The 19136-nt window shown below is 44.3% G+C and overlaps 1 protein-coding gene across 2 annotated transcripts; it reads left to right on the plus strand.

The window, feature by feature from the left end:
* The first annotated feature begins 442 nt into the window (after positions 1-442).
* CDC34 (cell division cycle 34) lies at positions 443-16326 on the plus strand. Of its 2 annotated transcripts, none has more exons than XM_031948268.1 (5): positions 443-674; positions 6913-6999; positions 7648-7745; positions 9013-9147; positions 16042-16326. In XM_031948268.1, the coding sequence occupies exons 1-5, from the start codon at positions 498-500 to the stop codon at positions 16253-16255; spliced, it is 711 nt and encodes a 236-aa protein (XP_031804128.1). In that variant the 5' UTR covers positions 443-497; the 3' UTR covers positions 16256-16326. The 2 variants fall into 2 exon arrangements, with proteins under 2 accessions (XP_031804128.1, XP_031804129.1); XM_031948269.1 differs by lacking the exon at positions 443-674 and adding an exon at positions 6013-6357.
* The last annotated feature ends 2810 nt before the right edge of the window (positions 16327-19136 follow it).

A 19136-nucleotide genomic window follows, 5' to 3' on the forward strand; every position in this document is an offset into this window, starting at 1 on the left:
GCAGGCGCCCCGCAGCCGGCGGGCCGGAGCGGACCACAGTTCCCGGCGTGCCCCGCGCGGGCAGCGGCCTGAGGAGAAGGGGAAGGGGAAGGGGAAGGGGAAAGAGAAGGAGGAGGCGGCGGCGAAGGGCGGGCTGAGGGGAGGGCGAGGCCGGGGGAGGAGAGGGCGGAGCGGGGGGCCGGGCTGGGCTGGGCTGGGGGGGGAGCGGGGATCCAGAGCGAGTGGAGCGCTCGGGGGCTCAGGGCTCGGAGGCGGCGGCTCCCGGCAGTGGCGGCGGCGGCGGCTCCTCCTCCCCCCCTGACCAGAGCGTTCGGCCCGGCCCGTCACGCGAGCCCGGGGCGGCCGTGCGGCCTAGCTCCCCCGACGCGGCCCAGCCCGGCCCCTCGACCTCGGCCCCGGCCCCCGCCCCCGCCGCTGCCCCTGCCGCTGCCGCCGCCTCCCCGACCCCCGCTGCTGCCGCTGCCGCTGCCGCTGCCACTGCCGCCCCCTCCACCGCCATGGCCCGGCCGCTGGTGCCCAGCTCGCAGAAGGCGCTGCTCCTGGAGCTCAAGGGGCTGCAGGAGGAGCCGGTCGAGGGCTTCCGGGTGACCCTGGTGGACGAGGGAGACCTGTACAACTGGGAGGTGGCCATCTTCGGGCCCCCCAACACCTACTACGAGGGCGGCTACTTCAAGGTAAGGCAGAGAGCAGCCCGATACCTAACGCGGGGGCCAGGCCGCGGGGAACCCGGGCAGCCCGCGGGGTTCCTTGGCCCCCACCCCCGCCGTGGTAGGTTCCCCGTCTCTGACCCCCCCCCCCTCCCCTCCTCCCTCCCCCCCGCCGTGGTAGGCTCCCTTCTCCGACCCCTCCCAGGGTTGGTTTCCCCATCTCTTACCCCCCTCCCCCTTGGTAGAATCCCCCTTCTATTACCCCCCTCCCCCCGGTTATGGTAGTTTCCCCCATCTATTACATTCCGTGGTAGATTTCTCCCATCTATTACCTCCACGGTAGATTCCCCATCCCTTGCCCCCATAATGGGTTCTCTATCTCTTTCCTCTTATAGAATAGGTTCCCCCATCTCTTACTCCTCTCCATGATCGAATCCTCCAGCTCTTACAATCCCCTCGTGGGAGAGTTTCCATTTCCTACCCCCTCCCCTGGTAGATTCTCCCATTTGTCCCCCACCATGGTGTGTTTCCTCATTTTTTAACACATACACGGCCTTCCCTCCAGATTCCCTCTGTAAAACTCCTTTCTTGCCCCTTCCTGTGGCTTCTCTATCCCTTATCTCACCCCGTGGCAGGTTCTTTCTACACTGCCCTTACAGATGTATTTTTCTACCTCCTTGTACACACACTGCCCGTATTGTTTGGTTCCTGGTCTTCCATACCTCCCATGGTAAGTGTTCTTACCATTTCTTTAGCCTGAGAAGTTGATTGAATCTCATATTTACAACAGGACAGATTGTCTTCTCTTTTATATATATGTATATGTAGAGTGGATTCTGCTCTGCACTTGCAGACACAGGCAAGGTAGAGTCTGTTTCCCTCTTTCTCATCTCCCCCCCACACGCAGGCTAGATCTTTTCAGTACATGTGAATGCGCAGAGAGAGGCTACATTCTCACACATATATAGTACATTCTCACATATAGTCTGTACACATATTACTCCAGAGAGACGTACGTGTGCTGATGATAGATTCTCCTTATTTTAACGAAAGCCTTGTGATAAATTTTCCCATCTCTCATGTTCACACAAAAGATTTTCCCACAGAAGAAAGATAGTCTCTGCCCTTTATACACATGATAGATTCAACCCCTCCCCCCATTTGTAGGCCCTCACATACATGGTGTTCTCCAGCATGCACAAGGTAGATTTTCCATACACATACCACACACACTTACCCACTCAAAAGATTCTCCCCATTTACACAACATGCATAATTATGTTGTCAACCTTTCCCATACAGTGAATTCTTTTACATACATGTGAGGGTCTCACACGTACACAAACTAGATTGTGCAAACATACATTTTCTTTATGCCATAGAATAAATTTTTATGCACATGCGTGCCTGGGCACACATGAAGAGCCTCATTTCTTATACACAAATGCGTGATAGATTCTCTCATCTCTTGCCCAAGTACACAATAGATTTGTTTCTCTCTCTCACACTTGTATGATACTTTCCCTTACATTCACCTACAGAATAGAGTCTCTCATCTCTTACACACATGCACACACATGAGGTAGCTACCTCCATATCTAACATAGGCTCCCTAGGGATTCTATCATTTCTTACACATAACAGACATACACAGAGAATGGTTCTTCCATGAGTTACACACAAAGACTAGATTCTTCCATCATCCATATGTCCTAGAATTCCCTTATCTTTTACAAACACACATACACATATGGTCCCCCCCTTTTAAATCTACATCATACTAACCCCCCCCAACATTCCTTATACATGCATACACTCCTCTTGGTTCACACAATAGATTTTCATAACACATACTTAAGTGGTTGCCCCATCTCTTTGATGGGCATATTTGTGTGTGTGCACACACAAACAAGACCATATTTGTGTGTGGTTGCACACATCCTTTTCCCAGAATCATTCTCTTCTTCACCTCATACACACATCTCTCTCAGCTTTTAGACTTACTTCTGTGAGGTACTGCACCAGTAGTAATCAGTTTCCTTTATTTTTAATTACCCCCTGGTGCTCAAAAATTGTCCCCAGGATAATCTGAACCTCCCCTTCTCTTATTTCCCCCTCTTAATCTTAAATTTCCTTTTCTTTATTATCTGTCCCCCAAGATAAGTCCATTCATTCATCTTTTTTTTTTTTTCCTCCTTACTCTTGAAAACCACTACTACTAACCCTATGATATTTTTTCCCTATTCTCTCCAGCCCTAAAAGATAAGGATACTTTTCCTTGTTTTCATTTAAGGACCTGTGATGTGATGCCCTTTCATTAATTCTGGGTTGTTTTGCTCCACTTTACTGTCTTCAAGCTCCTTACTCTGTTTCCCTTTTCCCCATTCTTTCCTCTCCCCAGAGGAAACAAAGAGCCCTGGATATAGCTGCTTCCAATCCCTCATGTTGTCCTTTGGAGCTAGTGGAGTGCAGAGTACCCTATTGTTGGGGAACAGAGGGTCTGGCTGGGGGAGGAGACTGGTTTAGAGCTGAGTTGGAAGCAGGCTTTCTGTCTGATTGCTGGACCTAGAAGGCTGTTGTTACCTGGAGCCTTCCAATGAAGGTATCACAGGCTTCCCAGGCAAACCAGAAAATGACTGAAAAATAGCCATAACTAGCATTTCAGGAGATGGGGGGTTCACCTTCTCCATTTCCAGTCCCATTTATGACAGGCCAGCTCAGAAAAGTTGTCCCCTATATATGGTTCAACTTGGTAACCTCTCAAGCCCCATTCAGCCAAAGAAGTCCATGTCACACTTCCCAGCCAGGACCCTGTTACTCCTTTAGCCTCTGCAAGGCCAGTGCAGAAATCTACTGCTTCATTGCTCCCCTTAAAAATGGAACCAGTCAGACTCTTTGTGAGGAGGTTTGCTTTTCTTTGGGCTCTTTGCTAAGGATTTTAACATCCTGGGCTTTTACAAAGAAAAGTCAGGGCTTATATTTGCCCCCTAAAATAGGCTTCCCTTTTTTTTTTTCTCTCTTCCTGTGGCCCTTAGGCCAGCAAATTCAATTCAGTAAATGTTCTTGAAGTTTCTCCAGAGGCCTGAGCTTTGGGATCTTTGCAACCTTAATAATATTTTTTCTATTCCTATGGATAATATTTTATCACCAAAAATGTTATAATTGCACATGGTTTAGGTTTTACTCATTCTGGTACTATTCTATCCCATTTGGGGTAGGGGGAAGGGAGAGGCAGAGGTCTGGATGAAAACTGGAGTAGGATTACCAGATAAGAGGTCAGCCCTGGTTTCATGGGCCAAGTCTAGAACCATGTAATAAAACATCTTTCTCTGAGCATGAACAGGCTTTCAGATCCTGTTCTTGGGTCTTGATTGCAAGGCTCCCTACATGTCCAAGGCAGACCTTGGCCCAAACTGCAGGTTGAAGCTGTGATTGAACCAGATCAACTGGGAGAAACCACAAGAGATCAATGAGGCTGTTCTGGGGATGGCAGGCAAGGGGAAAGCTGGAGCTGGCAAGGCAGATGTCTGTGTTTGCATTATTGTGCTAATCTTTTAACGGCTGTTACCCAATGGGCCAGGGGCCCAGCTGCCAGTTTTGTAAAGAGTGTAATTCCAGAAGTCTCACAGGCCAGTGTGACTGATGTTTGTTTTTGGTTTGAGGCCTAAAGAACCTCGGGTGGGACTCAGGATGTGAACTCTTGGCTGCAGATCTGAACTGGGTATGTCAGATGATTTTTTTCATCTTTCCAGAGAAGAGATAGGGATCTTACTGGAGAGATGGGACCTGCTTTTGTGCTGAAAGGCTAGTCCTCCTTAGAGAGAGTGAACTGTTTAACCCTTTTCTGAGAAAGCTTATTTTTACCTGCTAGGAAGCAGCTAGATAACTAGCCAGTTCTACCTTTGATCCAGTGAAATAATCCAGAATCCTACCTGTAGCCTTGCTGACTTCTCTCTATCTGTTGTTTCCTAGAATAATCTATTGTTGTTCTCTATTAGACACTGCCTTCTGGATCGTTTCCATTGATTTCATACAAGTTCATAGACTGAGGTGGAAAAGATCATCCAGTCTGTCTCTTTCATTTTATAGAGAAGGGAGAAGACCTAGAAAGAATCATAAAATTAGCTCACTTAGTTTATTGTGACCAGGATGAATCATGTTCAGATCAACTCTGCTTGTTCCTGGATGAGGGTGTGTGTCAGTCTACTATCCTACACCCTCATTCTGTCCATGTAACTTTCTGGATCAAAATATTCCTCTCTGGATATTAATTCCCCTATATATATTGCCCTAGAATGTAAGTTCCTTGAGGACAAAGGATTGTCTTTGCTTTTTTTTTTTTTTTTTTTTTTTTTTTTTGTAACCCCATGACTCAGTGCAGTGCTTAGCACAGAGTATATGCACTTAAGAAATAAGTGCAAATTTTTCATTCTTTCTTGTTCATGTATAGGAATTCCCTGTAGATAAAATGTATAAGAATATTATAGATCATGCCAAATGAAAGGTCTTCCAGCCTTTACTTGAGAAGGGCCTTGTCCAAGGTCACATACCTTTTGGTTCTTAGAAAATTATTCTCCCATTCTCTTTAACCAGTTTTCTGCCTTGAACCCTGATTACAATGCATCTGCTAGAGGGTCTCAGGCAAGAAGGAATGAACATAAATAAAATAATAGCTATTCTCTCTTCACCAACTCTAGATATAATTTTTGATGTGCGTAGAATAGGATGAATCTCCCAGGGGAATATTTTTGCATTGTAGTGCATCTCTACTTCTGGTACCACTTTCTTTTGTTGCTATAGTCTTATCTCAAAGACTGCTTCTTTCAGAACCTGTCAGCCTCAAAAATGAAACCAACTTCCTTCTCTGAATCTGAAGTCAATGTTGAGAATTGAGATATTCTGTGTATTTGTAAGAAAGTTGGAAACTAGTAGCCACAAACTAATTCCTTGTGCTTAACATTTCTAAAAAAGGTTAGAGAATTTGGGGGCAAGAGGGACTGCTGTGGGTGATTTGGGATCTAGCTGTACATTTGAAGGTTTATCATTAGATAATATTATTCTCCTGGAGATATATATGTGATTATCCTTTATCACAAATAAAGTTGCCATTTGCTGGTCAACCTCAAGTCATAGCCTGACTTCATATGTATTTCAAGCAACTAGGGTTCAGGGCCTGGCCATCCTAAATAGCTTCCAATAAACAAAAACATTTGAGTTGTACTTCCTCTGTTTACCTGCTTCACCAGCTGGTCAGCCAAAGAGGAAGATAACAAAGCTGTCATCACAAAAGCTTTGCAACACACTGGCACAGGTTACATCAGAAAGACCTATGCTCAAGTCACAGCCAACAGAGGGAAGTGACTTTTCTTAAATCAAGATCCTTAGCCCTCTTTAAAGTCCCTGGTCAAAAAGTGCTTCCTCAAGCCTGTTGGGTCCTTCCAAGGACCATTAGAAACCCAGTTGTGTGCTGGCAGAGCATTTTCTTACCAAGGCCAAGTGGGGCCATGAGCTGATCTTTTGGCAGACACTTCCAGTCTGGAGCTCCTGTCCTTAGAGGGTTTTGGGCTCTAGTCACAAGGGTAGAAAAGGAAGGATAACTTGGATGATAATTTTGACAGGGAAGAAATGAATGATAGGTACTGTGCTGTCAGCAGCCCAGAAGGACGCCCGAGGCCTGAAATTACTTGCAACAAGAGCAGAATCTGATCAGGTGGGCTCCAAGAAAGTTACCTCATATGGACACAGAATGGGTTTTTATAAAGGGACTAAACTGTGTTTAAACTATTATGAAAAGGGCAGGGAAGAGTATAGGAAGAATTCTCTACTTATCTTTAGGGACAAACAGGTCTCTCCTCTTCCATGACAGTAATAGCTTTCATGTCAGAAGGTAGAAAGATGGAGTTATTTACTGAAGTCACTGAGTAAGTGTCAGAACCATACTTACAACTCAGGACTCTTCTGATTCCTAGTCTAGAGTCCCCACATATATTATACCAAAATAACAATAACTCTTAGTACTATAAGGTTCCCAAAGCACTTCAGCCCTCTGAGGTATGAGCATCAGTGTTATTGACCCCATTTTGAAGATTAGGAAACTTAGATTCAGAGAAGTTAACCAGCTTGCCCAATCACACAGCTAGTAAACATCTTGGAGGCAGGATTGGAATTTAGAAAAAGGCTGGTGCTTTTTCTACTTTACAAGGAGACATAGGAATGTTCTGCCATTCCCTTCTCATTTTTTTTTCCTTGTTACTTCCCTCCTCAGGCCCGCCTCAAGTTTCCTATTGATTACCCCTACTCCCCTCCAGCTTTCCGGTTCCTCACAAAAATGTGGCACCCGAACATCTATGAGGTAAGCCCCAGATTGTTTCTGCCTCTTGGGATTCCTGAAGTTTTTATGAGTCCTTCCCCAAGGGTACTCAGCAGGACAAGTATTTACATGCCTGCTATATGACTTGACTGTGCTATGTGTTGTTGGGTGCAAGAGAAGTAGAAAGCAGGGCCCCACCCTTAAAGAGTCTGCATCTGCTGACTGCCTTTGTGCACATCCTTACTCTGAGGTTTAAAATGAGAGCTGAGGTGAGACCGCCTCAATGCTATATTCCAGAGCATTTATTTGTCTTGTACAAGCTGAGACTTGCCTTGAGACTGGACCAATTTAGTGTCTGACCTGAAGCCAGTTTCAGGGTGGAGAGTGTTTTAATTTGAAAGTATCATGGATTTAGACAAGCAGGTAACTAGAACCTTAAGTCAGGCCAAATGATGGATGAAATTAGCTTGAACTATCCATCCTGGTCTGTGAGACTATCTTTGGGCATGTAGATGCCTGTCTTCCCGCTAGAGTGGAGCAAGTTTTATTCAAGGAAAGGTCCTCGTCTTCCACATCATTGTGATCCATTTCCCCTCAAAGGGGACTTCAATTTCAATGCTGACTACAAAAGCTAATATTTTTCTTTCTCCTCTCACATTTTCCCTTTTTTCCCTGCCCCCCATTGACTAGACTGGGGATGTTTGTATCTCAATCCTCCACCCTCCAGTAGATGATCCCCAGAGTGGAGAGCTTCCCTCTGAGCGATGGAACCCCACCCAAAATGTCAGGTGAGTTCCCCCCAATGGGTGCTAAGTCCCACTGAGAAAAGGGAATTAATTCATGACCATATAGCTCTTTAAAAGACTACATTGAGTATTCTACAAGTTTTACAAGAGCTGAATGCTCTTGTGAGTGCAGCAAAACCTACCTGATCCAGATTGGATCACATAAGCACTCCCTTGTTGAGGTCCTGAAGGAGGTGATTTTGGGCATCAGTTAGCCTGGCTTCTCCTTAGCAATCACTAAATTTAAAAGACCACAGGGAGAGAAGGGTAGAATGGAAATGCTGCTCTCCATATCCCTCATCATCTTCTAGATTTGTAGGTCAGAAATGAAACAGACCTTATTTTACTGATCAGAGCAGAAGTCATTTGTCCAAGGACCCATGGCAATTTAAAGACAGAGAGAAAAATAGAACTAGCAGAGGGAATGTTTCTCTCCTATAGCCAAGCACTTAGCCCATATGCACGACCACTAATAGAAGACATAAATTTTTCATTTTATTTATTCGGCAAACATTAAGTGCATATTGTATGCAGAAGCTGTGACGGCATTGACTTTGTGGAGCTCAGAGCCTGGTTTAAGATTCAGTGTAAAGAAAAGCTCATTAACAACTATTTAGCACTGTCTAAAAGTGAACTGGGCTGGAGTTGGTTCCCTTTCACTAGATTACAGTGTCAATGAATGACCATTCGAAGGTCAAAGAATGACCTTCTCTGTAAAAGAAGGAGACTCTTGTTCAAACACAGACTGGATTGGATTAATCCAGCTCGAAGTTCTCTTCCAATGCCGAGACTCTCAGAAGACATAAGACACAGCTGACTGTCACATGCCATTCGCCTCATAGATTTAGATTTGGAATGGACTCTCAGGCTGCCTTGTCCAATGAAACTGAGATCAAAGAGAAAACATTGTCTAGAGTCACAGGAGTGATACAGAGCCAACACTTGAACCCGATTCTTTGTCTCCAAATGCAGCATACTTCTCATTGTGCCTCCCTACTTCTCCATTGAGCCACATCCCTTCTTAGTCTGTTACCTAGAAACATCTCCTTGATCGTCCATAGGCTTCCTTTCCAGGGCCTTTCTCTCATCCCCGTAGTCTGTCTCAGGTGGGCACTTTCTTACTTGATGGTGCTGTGGGTGGACTTCAATTCTTTATGCCACGAGGAATATCTGGGTCATTCAGAAAGGTTCTTGCTAGTCATGGGAGGGTCTCAGCATGGTGGTGCTTTCTAAGTAGATGACTTCAATGCAACCCTTCCTTTGCTGATAGGACCATCCTCCTGAGCGTGATCTCCCTCCTAAATGAGCCCAACACCTTCTCACCAGCCAATGTGGATGCTTCCGTGATGTACAGGAAATGGAAAGACAGCAAAGGGAAGGACCGGGAATATACAGACATCATCCGGTGAGTTGGGAGGGAGCTGCCTGTCAGGCCCTTCACATTCCTATGGTGCTTTGGTTAGTATAAGGATCTCTTCACAACTGTCTTGGAAGAGTGTTGCTGGCAAGGCAGTATAGAGGAGTCCTTCTCCTCAGTGTGGCAGTTGGAGGTTAGAGACATGCAGTGGTTAGACCCACATGTTCCCCTTGTGCCACAGCTGTCCAGCAGTAGGCAGGCTATGAGTCCTCTATGTGGACAGGGAATGGTTTTCTTATTCAACAAATATTAATCGCCTGTTAGGTGGAAAACATAGTGCTTAGCTGTGTTAGAGGAAGCATCAACTGTTACTTAGATATTGCATTTTATAGTTTACCAGACACTTTCTGTTCATTACCTAGTTCATTCTTACAACCAGCCTTTGGGATAAGTACTGTGATCAATCAATCAGTCAGTCAACATTAAACACCTACTGAGTGCTGGCACTGTACTGAGTGATCTAGGAGGCAATGGATTCCTTCACACAAAAGCTGGTTGATCTTTGAGCATGTTCACGAATGTGTTAGGCTAGAGGGCCCCTGGGTTCCCAGCTTACTCCAAAGGGATGTAACTTATTTATCCATATTTTATAGAAGAGGAAACCAAGGTTCAAAGAGAACGTTGATCAGGAAGAGGCCCCTGGGTTCAGAGAGATTTGTTGATGATGGAGTGTTAAATTTAGGCCATCACTGAATGGGCCAGAGGGTACAGGAGGAGTACATTGAGAAGCAATAGATGGATGGTGGGGAGAAGGATGAGAACTAGAGGTCAAGAGATGGGAGGAAATTCAGAACCAAGAGTAATGACCTGAGAGAACTGAAAAAGGGTGGAGGGAAGGAGAGCTTGGCTTCCTAGGAATTTTTTCAGGACATTACACTGACTATTTGACTCCATGTCCTCTTTTTCCAACCTCCTCTTATCTCCTCCCCATCTTCCTTAATCCTGCCCCATAACTGTTCTACTCCTACTCAGCCTTTTCCACTGTGCTTTTGGAATGACTATTCTGTAATGACCAACCCGTTCCCCACCTCAGCCACAGCCTCATCACTCTGGCTTCCATGTGTTCCTCTTTTTGTCATTGCATTTTTCCCTCCAACATACATACCCCCTTCTCAATATTTTCTAGTTCCCTGTGACCTCTAGTTCTTCCATTATTTTTTACTTTTCTCAGACCATTATGACTTTTGTTTGCCTTTTACTTTCTTCTTCTGCCAACCTTGAGCTCGTAGCTAACCAATTCAGCTCTACCTTTTCCTCTTTATTCCTTTGGCCTTTATCCTGTCGCGCAATCATCCCATGCTTGGCCCTAGATTATTCCTGCCCTCCTTTTCTACTGTGCTGTTTGAGGTATATCCCAGATTTATGTTACTCACATCTAACAGGGGTCCTCAAACTTTTTAAATAGGGGGCCAGTTCACTGTCCCTCAGACTGTTGGAGGGCTGGACTATAGTAAAAACAAAAACTTTGTTTTGTGGGCCTTTAAATAAAGAAACTTTATATCCCTGGGTGAGGAGGATAAACATCCTCAGCTGCTGCATCTGGCCCGCAGGCCATAGTTTGAGGACCCCTGTACTAGACTCTCATTGCAACAAGACAGTCCTCTCTAATTGATGGTCACTATTTCATTGCTCACAGAAGGTTTCAGTCCTTCTCTCAATATTCCTATAACCTCTGATCTGTCAATTTAGAACCTTTTCTTTTCTGTTACTGAGAAAATTGAGGCCATTCCCCATGGATTACCTCATCTCAGAATCACTTGACATAATCTCCTACACTTTTTGAGCTTAGAATTTTTTATAGCAGAGTAATGTTTCATTATGAACTATACCACAATTTATTTAGCCATTCCCCGGTTGACAGGCATCCTCAAAATTTTCAATTCTTTATCACCACATGGAGAACTGCTATAAATATTTTAGAACATGTATGTTCTTTTCCATTTTCCCTAATCATCTTGGGAAAGAGATCTAATAGTGGTATTAATTCTAAATCGCTCTCTAAAATGGTTGGATCTGCTAACAGATCCACCAATACTGATTTAAGGGCCTAATTTTTCCACATCCCCTCCAATATTTGTCACTCTCTCCTTCTGTCAGTGTAAAATGATATCTCAGAGTTGTTTTAATTTGCATTTCTCCAGAGTATTTTTTTATATGACTATAAACTGTTTTGATTTCTTCATCAGAAAGCAGCCTGTTCATATCATTTGACCATTTATTAATTAGGGAATGACTTGAATTTTTATAGGTTGACAAAGTTATTTACATATTTGAGATAATTAATGCCTATTCTTAAGGAGCCTGCATTTTGTTAGATATGCAGAAAGTACCTAGATAAGGGACATAGAGAATAAATAATGGGGTATTTAGGAGGAAGAGGTAGTACCTCTTGGGGATCTGGAAAGATTTTGACCTGCTTGATTTTGACCTTCTCCTTCTCCAATCTTCTTTAGTAAATTGCCCCCCCTCAGTTATCCCCTCTACAATTCCTCCTTATCTCTTTTTTCCCAACTGTCTCGAAATATGCTCAAGTTTTTCTTGTGCTTAAAAAACTTACACTACACCTTGCCATTCCTTCAAGCTTTTATTCTATATTTTACCTCTATTTGTTAAACTCCTAGAACAAGCTGTTTGTATTCCTTGTTTATACTTTTTCTGCTTGTCTTAACCCTTTGTGTTCTGAACTCAAATTGAAACTATTCTTTCCAAAGTTACCAAAGATTTCTTATCAGAAATAACTGTCTTTTTTCAGTTCTCACCCTTCGTGACCTCTCTTGGCTGTATTTGAAACTGTTAATGAAATTACCTTCCCTTTCTGAATACTCACTCCTCTGGCTTTTCATGTTACCCATCTGATTGTTCCTTCTCAATCTTCCTTGCTATCTTAACCTCTAAATCCTGCTTCCTCACTGTGGGTCCTCCTAAAGATACTGTTCTGGGCCTTCTTCTCTTTTCTTATAAAGACTCTTATTTGTTGAACTCATCAGTTCCTGTGGGTTTAATTATCATCTCCATTTAAATAATTCCCATCTCTCAGTATATCTAGTTCTATTCTGTTCTCATCACTACCTGACTATTGGGAATTTCAAAGTAGGATAACTCTGGAAACATCTTAAAACTCAGCGTGTCCAAAAGAAAGCTCATCTTTTCCCCAAACCCACCACTCTTCCAGACTTTCCTATTTCTATCTAAAGCACTAACCTCCCTTTGTATTTAACCACTTTGTATTTAACTAGTAGATGTTTAATTTGTATTTTTATGTAGATATTTTGTATATAATTTTAACCGGGGTATCCAAAAGTCTTGATGCAGTTTTAAATCATTAAAGCACTAAGACTTTTGAAACACTTGTACTTGTTTCTTCTGATAAAGCATATAGGCCTTGAAATTTTTTTTATTCCCAGCAACAGTGCTTAGCATGCAGAACAAATGTTTATTGATAGATTAAGAAAAATTATATAACTTGCTCATTGTTATAGTCAGCCCTACAGGTGGGCTTTGAAGCAAGCTTCTCTTGACTCGCAAGCCCAGGTCTTTTTCCAGTCCATCACACACACTATCTTGCTTACGACATGTAAACACACATAAGTTACAATATAAAGTGTATTTTGAGAAGTGCAAAAAAAAAAAAAAATCATATAGCAGGAATGAAAGGATCATTTCAAAGGATCACTAGAGAAAATTAGAAATTAAGGTAGCTTCTTGAATGAGGTCTTATAGGAAATGCCATGGGTAGTGTGCTTATCACCTTCTTTATCATTAAGTTCTTAATTTAATAATTCCCAGCAGCCTCTTCTAGCTTGTCTTGCATTGGAGCAGAAGCTCAGAATTCTCCCTATCAAGCACTAAAGAAACCAAAACTAACCCCTCAATGTCTTGCCTTTGTATGTATTTTTTGTCCCATTTTTCCGTTCTTGATTTAAGATTTAAGTTTTTTCAAAAACCATTTCCATAACTCATAGTTGTGTAGTTTTTTATTTCTGTTTTGATCTTTCCAATCATCCCTGAGAGATAATAAATATTATTCCAACTTTACCAGTGTGGAAATCAGAATTGAGGAATGAAATAATTTTGGGACTCAAAACTCAGGTTGCCTGAATCTTTCTTGGTCTGTTACTCTTAATATACCATACTACTTCACTGTTGCAGACAAAGTAACTTCTCTTTCCTTTCCTACCAAGAAAATATGTAGTCTTTCTCCTTCCCTATCAGGCTTAAATATATCACTACCATCGTTTGAGAAGCTTTCCAGTTTATTAGAATTGGATTCTCAGCTCAGTTAAATGATTTGGGTCCTAGGCCAAACTATCCTGGTGCCTTGAGCCTCCATCTCAAGATGAGATCCTGTAAGGGCCAGAAGTCCAAAGAAATCATGACTGAAACAGATTGTATGTGTCTTTATTGTAATTCTTCTTTCCAAGGATCCAAATGTTCTCCCATATACATAAGAATGAAGGAGATGAGATTTGCAGCTTGCTTTCTAGGTGGTAAAAAGTGGCAGGATTTCAAATATAGTATCAGTACTTCATCCAAGGTTTCATCTCTGAGATGACTGGCTCTTGGAGGCAGCTTTCTCCAGAAGGCAAAGTATTCCTGTTGCATACAGGTCACTATTCATCCCTGTGTTTTTCAGAGATGCCTAGGGGTCATTATGGCCTAGCAAAGTCTGGCTAAAGAGATATTGATGAGAAGGAACATCATATTACTGCTATATTTAGGACATCCCAAAGCCAGTCTATAGTTTTAGTTCTAAGATAGACAGGTAAAAGACACACAGATAGTAATATTTATCTCCAGAAATCAGTATTGTCTAAAATGTGCAGGAATAGTGATATAGACATTCTCCGAGGCCTTGTTCCTTAGAGTTTGTTTTTTTTTTTTTTTTTTTTGCCATGATGATCTGTTCTACTCCCACAACATCAACAATTATTCAGAAGCCTCTCATTCTATATCCTTGGCCTGGCCCTGATCTCTTTTTGTGTCCAAGACCCAAATTTCCATCTGTTTGCTAGATGTCCTGCTGGCTTCTCAACTCAGTATCTATTTCTCTTGTCTCTTATCTCAATTTCCTTTTCTTTTTAAAAAGAAATTTAATATTTTATTCTCTCCCCCACCCCAAGTACTCTAAAAACAATTTTTCGCATTCGTTTTCTTTGCTGAGGCAATTGAGGTTAAGTGACTTGCCCAGGGTCACACAGCTAGGAAGTGTTAAGTGTCTGAGGTCAATTTTGAACTCAGGTCCTCCAAGACTTTCAAGACTCTATCCACTGTTCCACTTAACTGCCCCTGCTTAAATCATTTTATCATTTTATCAGCAGTGCATATAAGATCTTTATTTTCCCACATCTACTCCAACATTTGTCATTTTCCTTTTCTGTCATATTAGCTAATCTGACAGGTATGAGTAGTAACTCAGAGCTGTTTTAATTTACCTTTCTTCTCATCAACAGCAATTTAGAGTTGTTTTCATATAACATTATATAGTTTTGATTTCTTCATCTGAAAATTGCCTATTCATATCCTTTTATCATTTATCAGTTGATGAGTGGCTCTTATTTCTATAAATCTGATGCATTTCTTTATATATTTGAGAAATTAGGTCTTTATCAGAGAAATTTGCTATAAATTTTTTTTAGTTATGATTATTATGTATCTCCTCTATTCTCTTTCCTCTGTTTATCCTTCTCTCTCTCTCTCTCCCCCACTTTCTCTCTCTCCCCCCCCTTCTGTCTCTTTCTCTCACTCTCCCTCCCTCCCTGTCTCTCTCCCCTTTGCTTCTGACTGCCCCTTCCCTCTCTTTTATCAGCATTTCCTCCCCTTCCCTTTTTTTCCATACCCACTTAAGTGTGTGCCACTTCTTTGGGCCACTTCTGATAAAGAGTAAGATTTGCAGATTCCCCCATGTCCCCCATACTCCCTTCCACAATAAATCTCCTTTCATGTCTGTCTGTTTTATGACAGATAATTTACCCCATTCTACTGCTCTTTCTGCTTCTTCCCTAGTCTCCTTTTAATTAATGACATTACTATTCTCCCAGTTTCCTTAGGCTCACATCTCAGAAATCTTTGATTTGTCTCTACTGTTTACTTTCCATTTTTCAAAGATTAAAGTCCTTAGTTTGGTAATGAAAGCCTCTCTCCTATGTCCTTATTTTGTTTCCTTAGCCTTATTTTCTGTTTCTCTTAGTACACTGCAGCCTGTGAGCCCTCTAAATCAGTATCAGCCTCCTTCCTATTGTTCAGGCATAGAACGTTGTAACTGGAAAGCTCCTGAGAAGCTCGAAAGAGGCCTCCGGTTGATAGGGAAGTGTGCTAGGCCAGACCAAAGTCAAGAGAGTCTGGGCTCGCACCTGGGTCAGCCAGCCTCAGTTCTGACATTGCCTCCTTGGGTCTCAGGCCCCTGAGCCGGCAACCTAGGAGGCAGTGAATTCTTGTCCTAGAGCTGGGGCTTCAGGGGGAGGGTTCTTCTGGCTGTGGCCCATTAGGCCTTATATCTATGCCTGGAAATCACCTGCCCCCCACCCTTTGCAGTGCCCTGACCCTGTGCCATAAACACTGTGCTTTCTTACCCGGGACTCCCTCCCGATGAGCCACAGGCCTTAGGAAGGAAAGGTCAGGGTCTCCTGCAGATGGTGACAAGAAGGATTTGGGCTTGTCCTTGGCGTCCCTTGTGCCCCTCCCCAGCAGCTTCTGGGGCACTTGGCTTCTGCTCTGACTTCTGTTACTCCCCTCCCCCGGGGTTGGTGGGGCTGGTGGCCCCAGCCCCATTTGACAGAGGGCTAGGCTGAGATAGCATCACCCCCAGAGTCCAGATGAGGTTGACAGGGCTCTTTGGCTCTTGTCTGCTGCCTCCTGACCCCTTCTCTCCTCTCCTTTCCCCAGGAAGCAGGTCCTGGGGACCAAGGTCGATGCGGAACGGGATGGGGTCAAGGTGCCCACAACATTGGCAGAGTACTGTGTGAAGACCAAGGCCCCTGCGCCGGACGAGGGCTCGGACCTCTTCTACGATGACTACTACGAGGACGACGATATGGAGGAGGAGGCCGACAGCTGCTATGGTGATGACGAGGATGACTCCGGCACGGAGGAGTCCTGACACCGTCTCCCCGCAACCCCCGGGCCCGAAATAAACTTATAAAATTTTACCTCAGACAAGGAGCCCGCAGACTCGCTTGGAAATCTCTTAGACTCCTGACAGCCCTGAACACAGACTCTCTACCTCACGGGAGTTTCTAGTTTTCTGTTTGATCTTGGTTTTTCTCCTTTTGGGTTTTGGGTGGTTTTTTTTTCCTCCTCTTCAAAGAAGAATGCCCCCTTTCCTCACCCCAGGCCCTTCTTTCCTCATCTTTAAAACCAAGGCCCCATTTTCCAGCTTGTGGGGAATGGAAGAGGGCCTTGCTGGGGAGGGGCAGCCTTGGGCCCTTCAGCCTGGAAGCTCTGGGGTCTGACCTTGCCCACTTTGTTCCCTCCTGGGGATTTCATCCGCCTGGGTGAGACTAGGAGGATCCCACAGGCTTTTGTGTGCATTAGGTGAGTGAAGAATGAAGCAGCTACAATTGGGGGGTGGGGGGAGGGGTCACGCTGCCTGCTGGCCTTCTCGCTTCTGCCACAGCCAGGGGGGGTGGGGGGTGGGCGGAGGGAGAAGAGGCTTAGAGCTGGTTTTGGTGGGTTCTCCCCAGCCTTCTCTGCTCTGGATACTTGCAGCATCACATCAGACCACTAGAGGGAGACCCAGTCACCCTCAGAGATCCTTGGCCCTGGGCAGGCCTTGGTTCTCCTGTCCTGCCTCATTCCTAGACCATGTGCTGAGGCAAGAGCCCCCAGTGTCTGGAGGGAGCTCCCAGGGTCTTAAGCTGCTGACACCAGCTGGGGCAGGGAAGGGCAAACAAGTTTTTTTCTAGGAGTGGGTGGGTGGGTTTAATTTTTCGTCAATTTCTCTCTGCTTCAGTTTGTTTGAAATATTAAATAAAACTACTTTATGAGAAATGTGTGCTGTGTAGGGGGAGGGGGGAGGGAAGGGCCTTTGAAGGAATCAATAGTAGTGACTAAAGTGAATTCAGTTTAGCGTGTTTAAACCTGTTTTGGGTTTGAGCCTAAAGCTCTTGGCTTGAGGAATAAGAAGACTTCTAGAGCTCCTCGTGTTTAAAGCAATTTCTCATCTGGGAGGTTGATGGGGCAAAAGACTATGACCTTCCTTGGTCTGGAGGATCCAAACAGAGTTTAGAGAGGATATCAAAAGCCTAATCCTCCCCATATGATAATTGCATTTATGTAGCATTGACTACAGGCCAGACACTGTGCCAAGCACTTTGGCACAGATCTCTTATTTGATCTTTACAGCAGCTCTGGGAAATAGGTGCTATTCTCCATATTTTGTACTTGAGGAAACAGCTTAGTTGGCTTGCCCAGCCTCACACAGTTGGTAAGTGTCTGAGTCAGCATTAATAACTTTTAAATAGCACTTACTTTGTGCCAGGCACTGCGCTAAGTGCTTTACAATTACTGTCTCACTTGGTCCTTACAACAGTCCTGGGAAGTTGGTGCTATTATTCCCATTTCACAGATGAGGAAACTGAGTGACATGCCCAGAGGCCAGATTTCAGAGCCAGCACTCTCATTGCCATGTCCCTGCAAGACCAAGGAAGCTGAGGCTCAGAGATAGGGCCAGCATTAATGGACACATCCAGTCCTTTTTCTGCTGCTCTGTCTGACAGATGGACTGATCGGGGCGGGAGAATACAAGGGAGGCCACATTGTAGTTGGGGGAAAAGACCTGGGCTGACAGTGAAGAAATCTGTCACAGGATAGGACTTTGAGTGAGCCCCTTTCCTGAACTCAGGCAATGATGGGCAAGGCCTCCCCAGCTCAAATGAGCTAGCTGTGGTGTGGGGGACATACTCTGGAGAGGGCCCCAAGAGGGGTCAAAAGATGTGCCTTTTGTGCATGGTCCTGGGTGAAAGGGGAGCCCCAGAGCACTGTGCTGGGTGGAGAGAGACAGACAAAAGGGAGATGGTTTTGACGCTGGGCTAGGAAGGGGACATGTTTGTGTGAAGTGTATAGAACATGAGGTCACCTTGGAGAAGTCGTGTATGGGGGTACAAGCGCTGGCTTCGGGAACAAAGTGTCACAAGCTGAGTCTTGAAGGAAACATTCCAAGAGATGAAGGTAAAGAGGAAGAAGCATTCCAGGCAAGGACAATGGGAAGGGAAGGGCAAGTCCAAAGCACTGAAACTGGAAAGGAAGCGTGTGTGAAGAAGGCAAGTTTGACCCCTAGTGTGTGGAGGAGAGGGGGCACTGTATCAGAGGAATTCACGTCCTAGAGATGACAGGAAGCCACTGGGTGACTAGAAGAATGGGGGCCTCTTTACCAGGAATGGGAAAGTTCAGAAATTGGGAAGGGAGGTAAGAGAAGCTCTTTTTTCATGCATGTTGAGTTTGAGTTACCTGCAGAAGACATTCAATTTGAAATTTTCAACAGGCAGCTTAGAAAAAGAACTGAGGCTGGTTTCATTGATCCAGGATTGCTCTGGTGAGAGAGAACCCGCAGGAGCTATTGAGTTATCCACCTGAGAGTGTAAAGAGAAGAGGTCCTAGACCAAAGTCTTGAAGGGCTGTGACACAAGGGCCCAAGAGAAAGCAGGATAATGGAAACCCAAAGGAGGAAAAGATTAATCAGCAATGACAGGTCAGGAAGGGGGAAGACTGAGAAAAGACTCAGATTCAGCAATTAGGAGATAATTGGTATCTTGGAAAGAGCCAAGCATAATGTCACAGTAAGATCAACATATAAACAGGCGTGGGGACTTTGGAAAAAACCGAGCTCAAGTGGTATTTTGGGCATATTTTTCAGAGATCTTTCCAACTCAAAGGAAGCTGTCATGGGGGTTGGACGAAATTAGGGTTTTGAAAAAGGTACAATGGAGCAGTGAGGAATTTTGTCACTTAAGCCCTGGCCCCCACTAGGGGATGACACCAAT

The sequence above is a fragment of the Sarcophilus harrisii genome, chromosome 1, assembly GCF_902635505.1.
Source record: "Sarcophilus harrisii chromosome 1, mSarHar1.11, whole genome shotgun sequence".
NCBI lineage: Eukaryota > Metazoa > Chordata > Mammalia > Dasyuromorphia > Dasyuridae > Sarcophilus > Sarcophilus harrisii.

Bases quoted from the DNA above. Each gene is read 5' to 3' on its own strand.
- CDC34 (XM_031948268.1), top strand. From the start codon at position 498: ATGGCCCGGCCGCTGGTGCCCAGCTCGCAGAAGGCGCTGCTCCTGGAG. The intron at 675-6,912 runs GTAAGGCAGAGA...TTCCCTCCTCAG, and splicing joins ACGAGGGCGGCTACTTCAAG to GCCCGCCTCAAGTTTCCTAT. The intron at 7,746-9,012 runs GTGAGTTCCCCC...CTTTGCTGATAG, and splicing joins AACCCCACCCAAAATGTCAG to GACCATCCTCCTGAGCGTGA.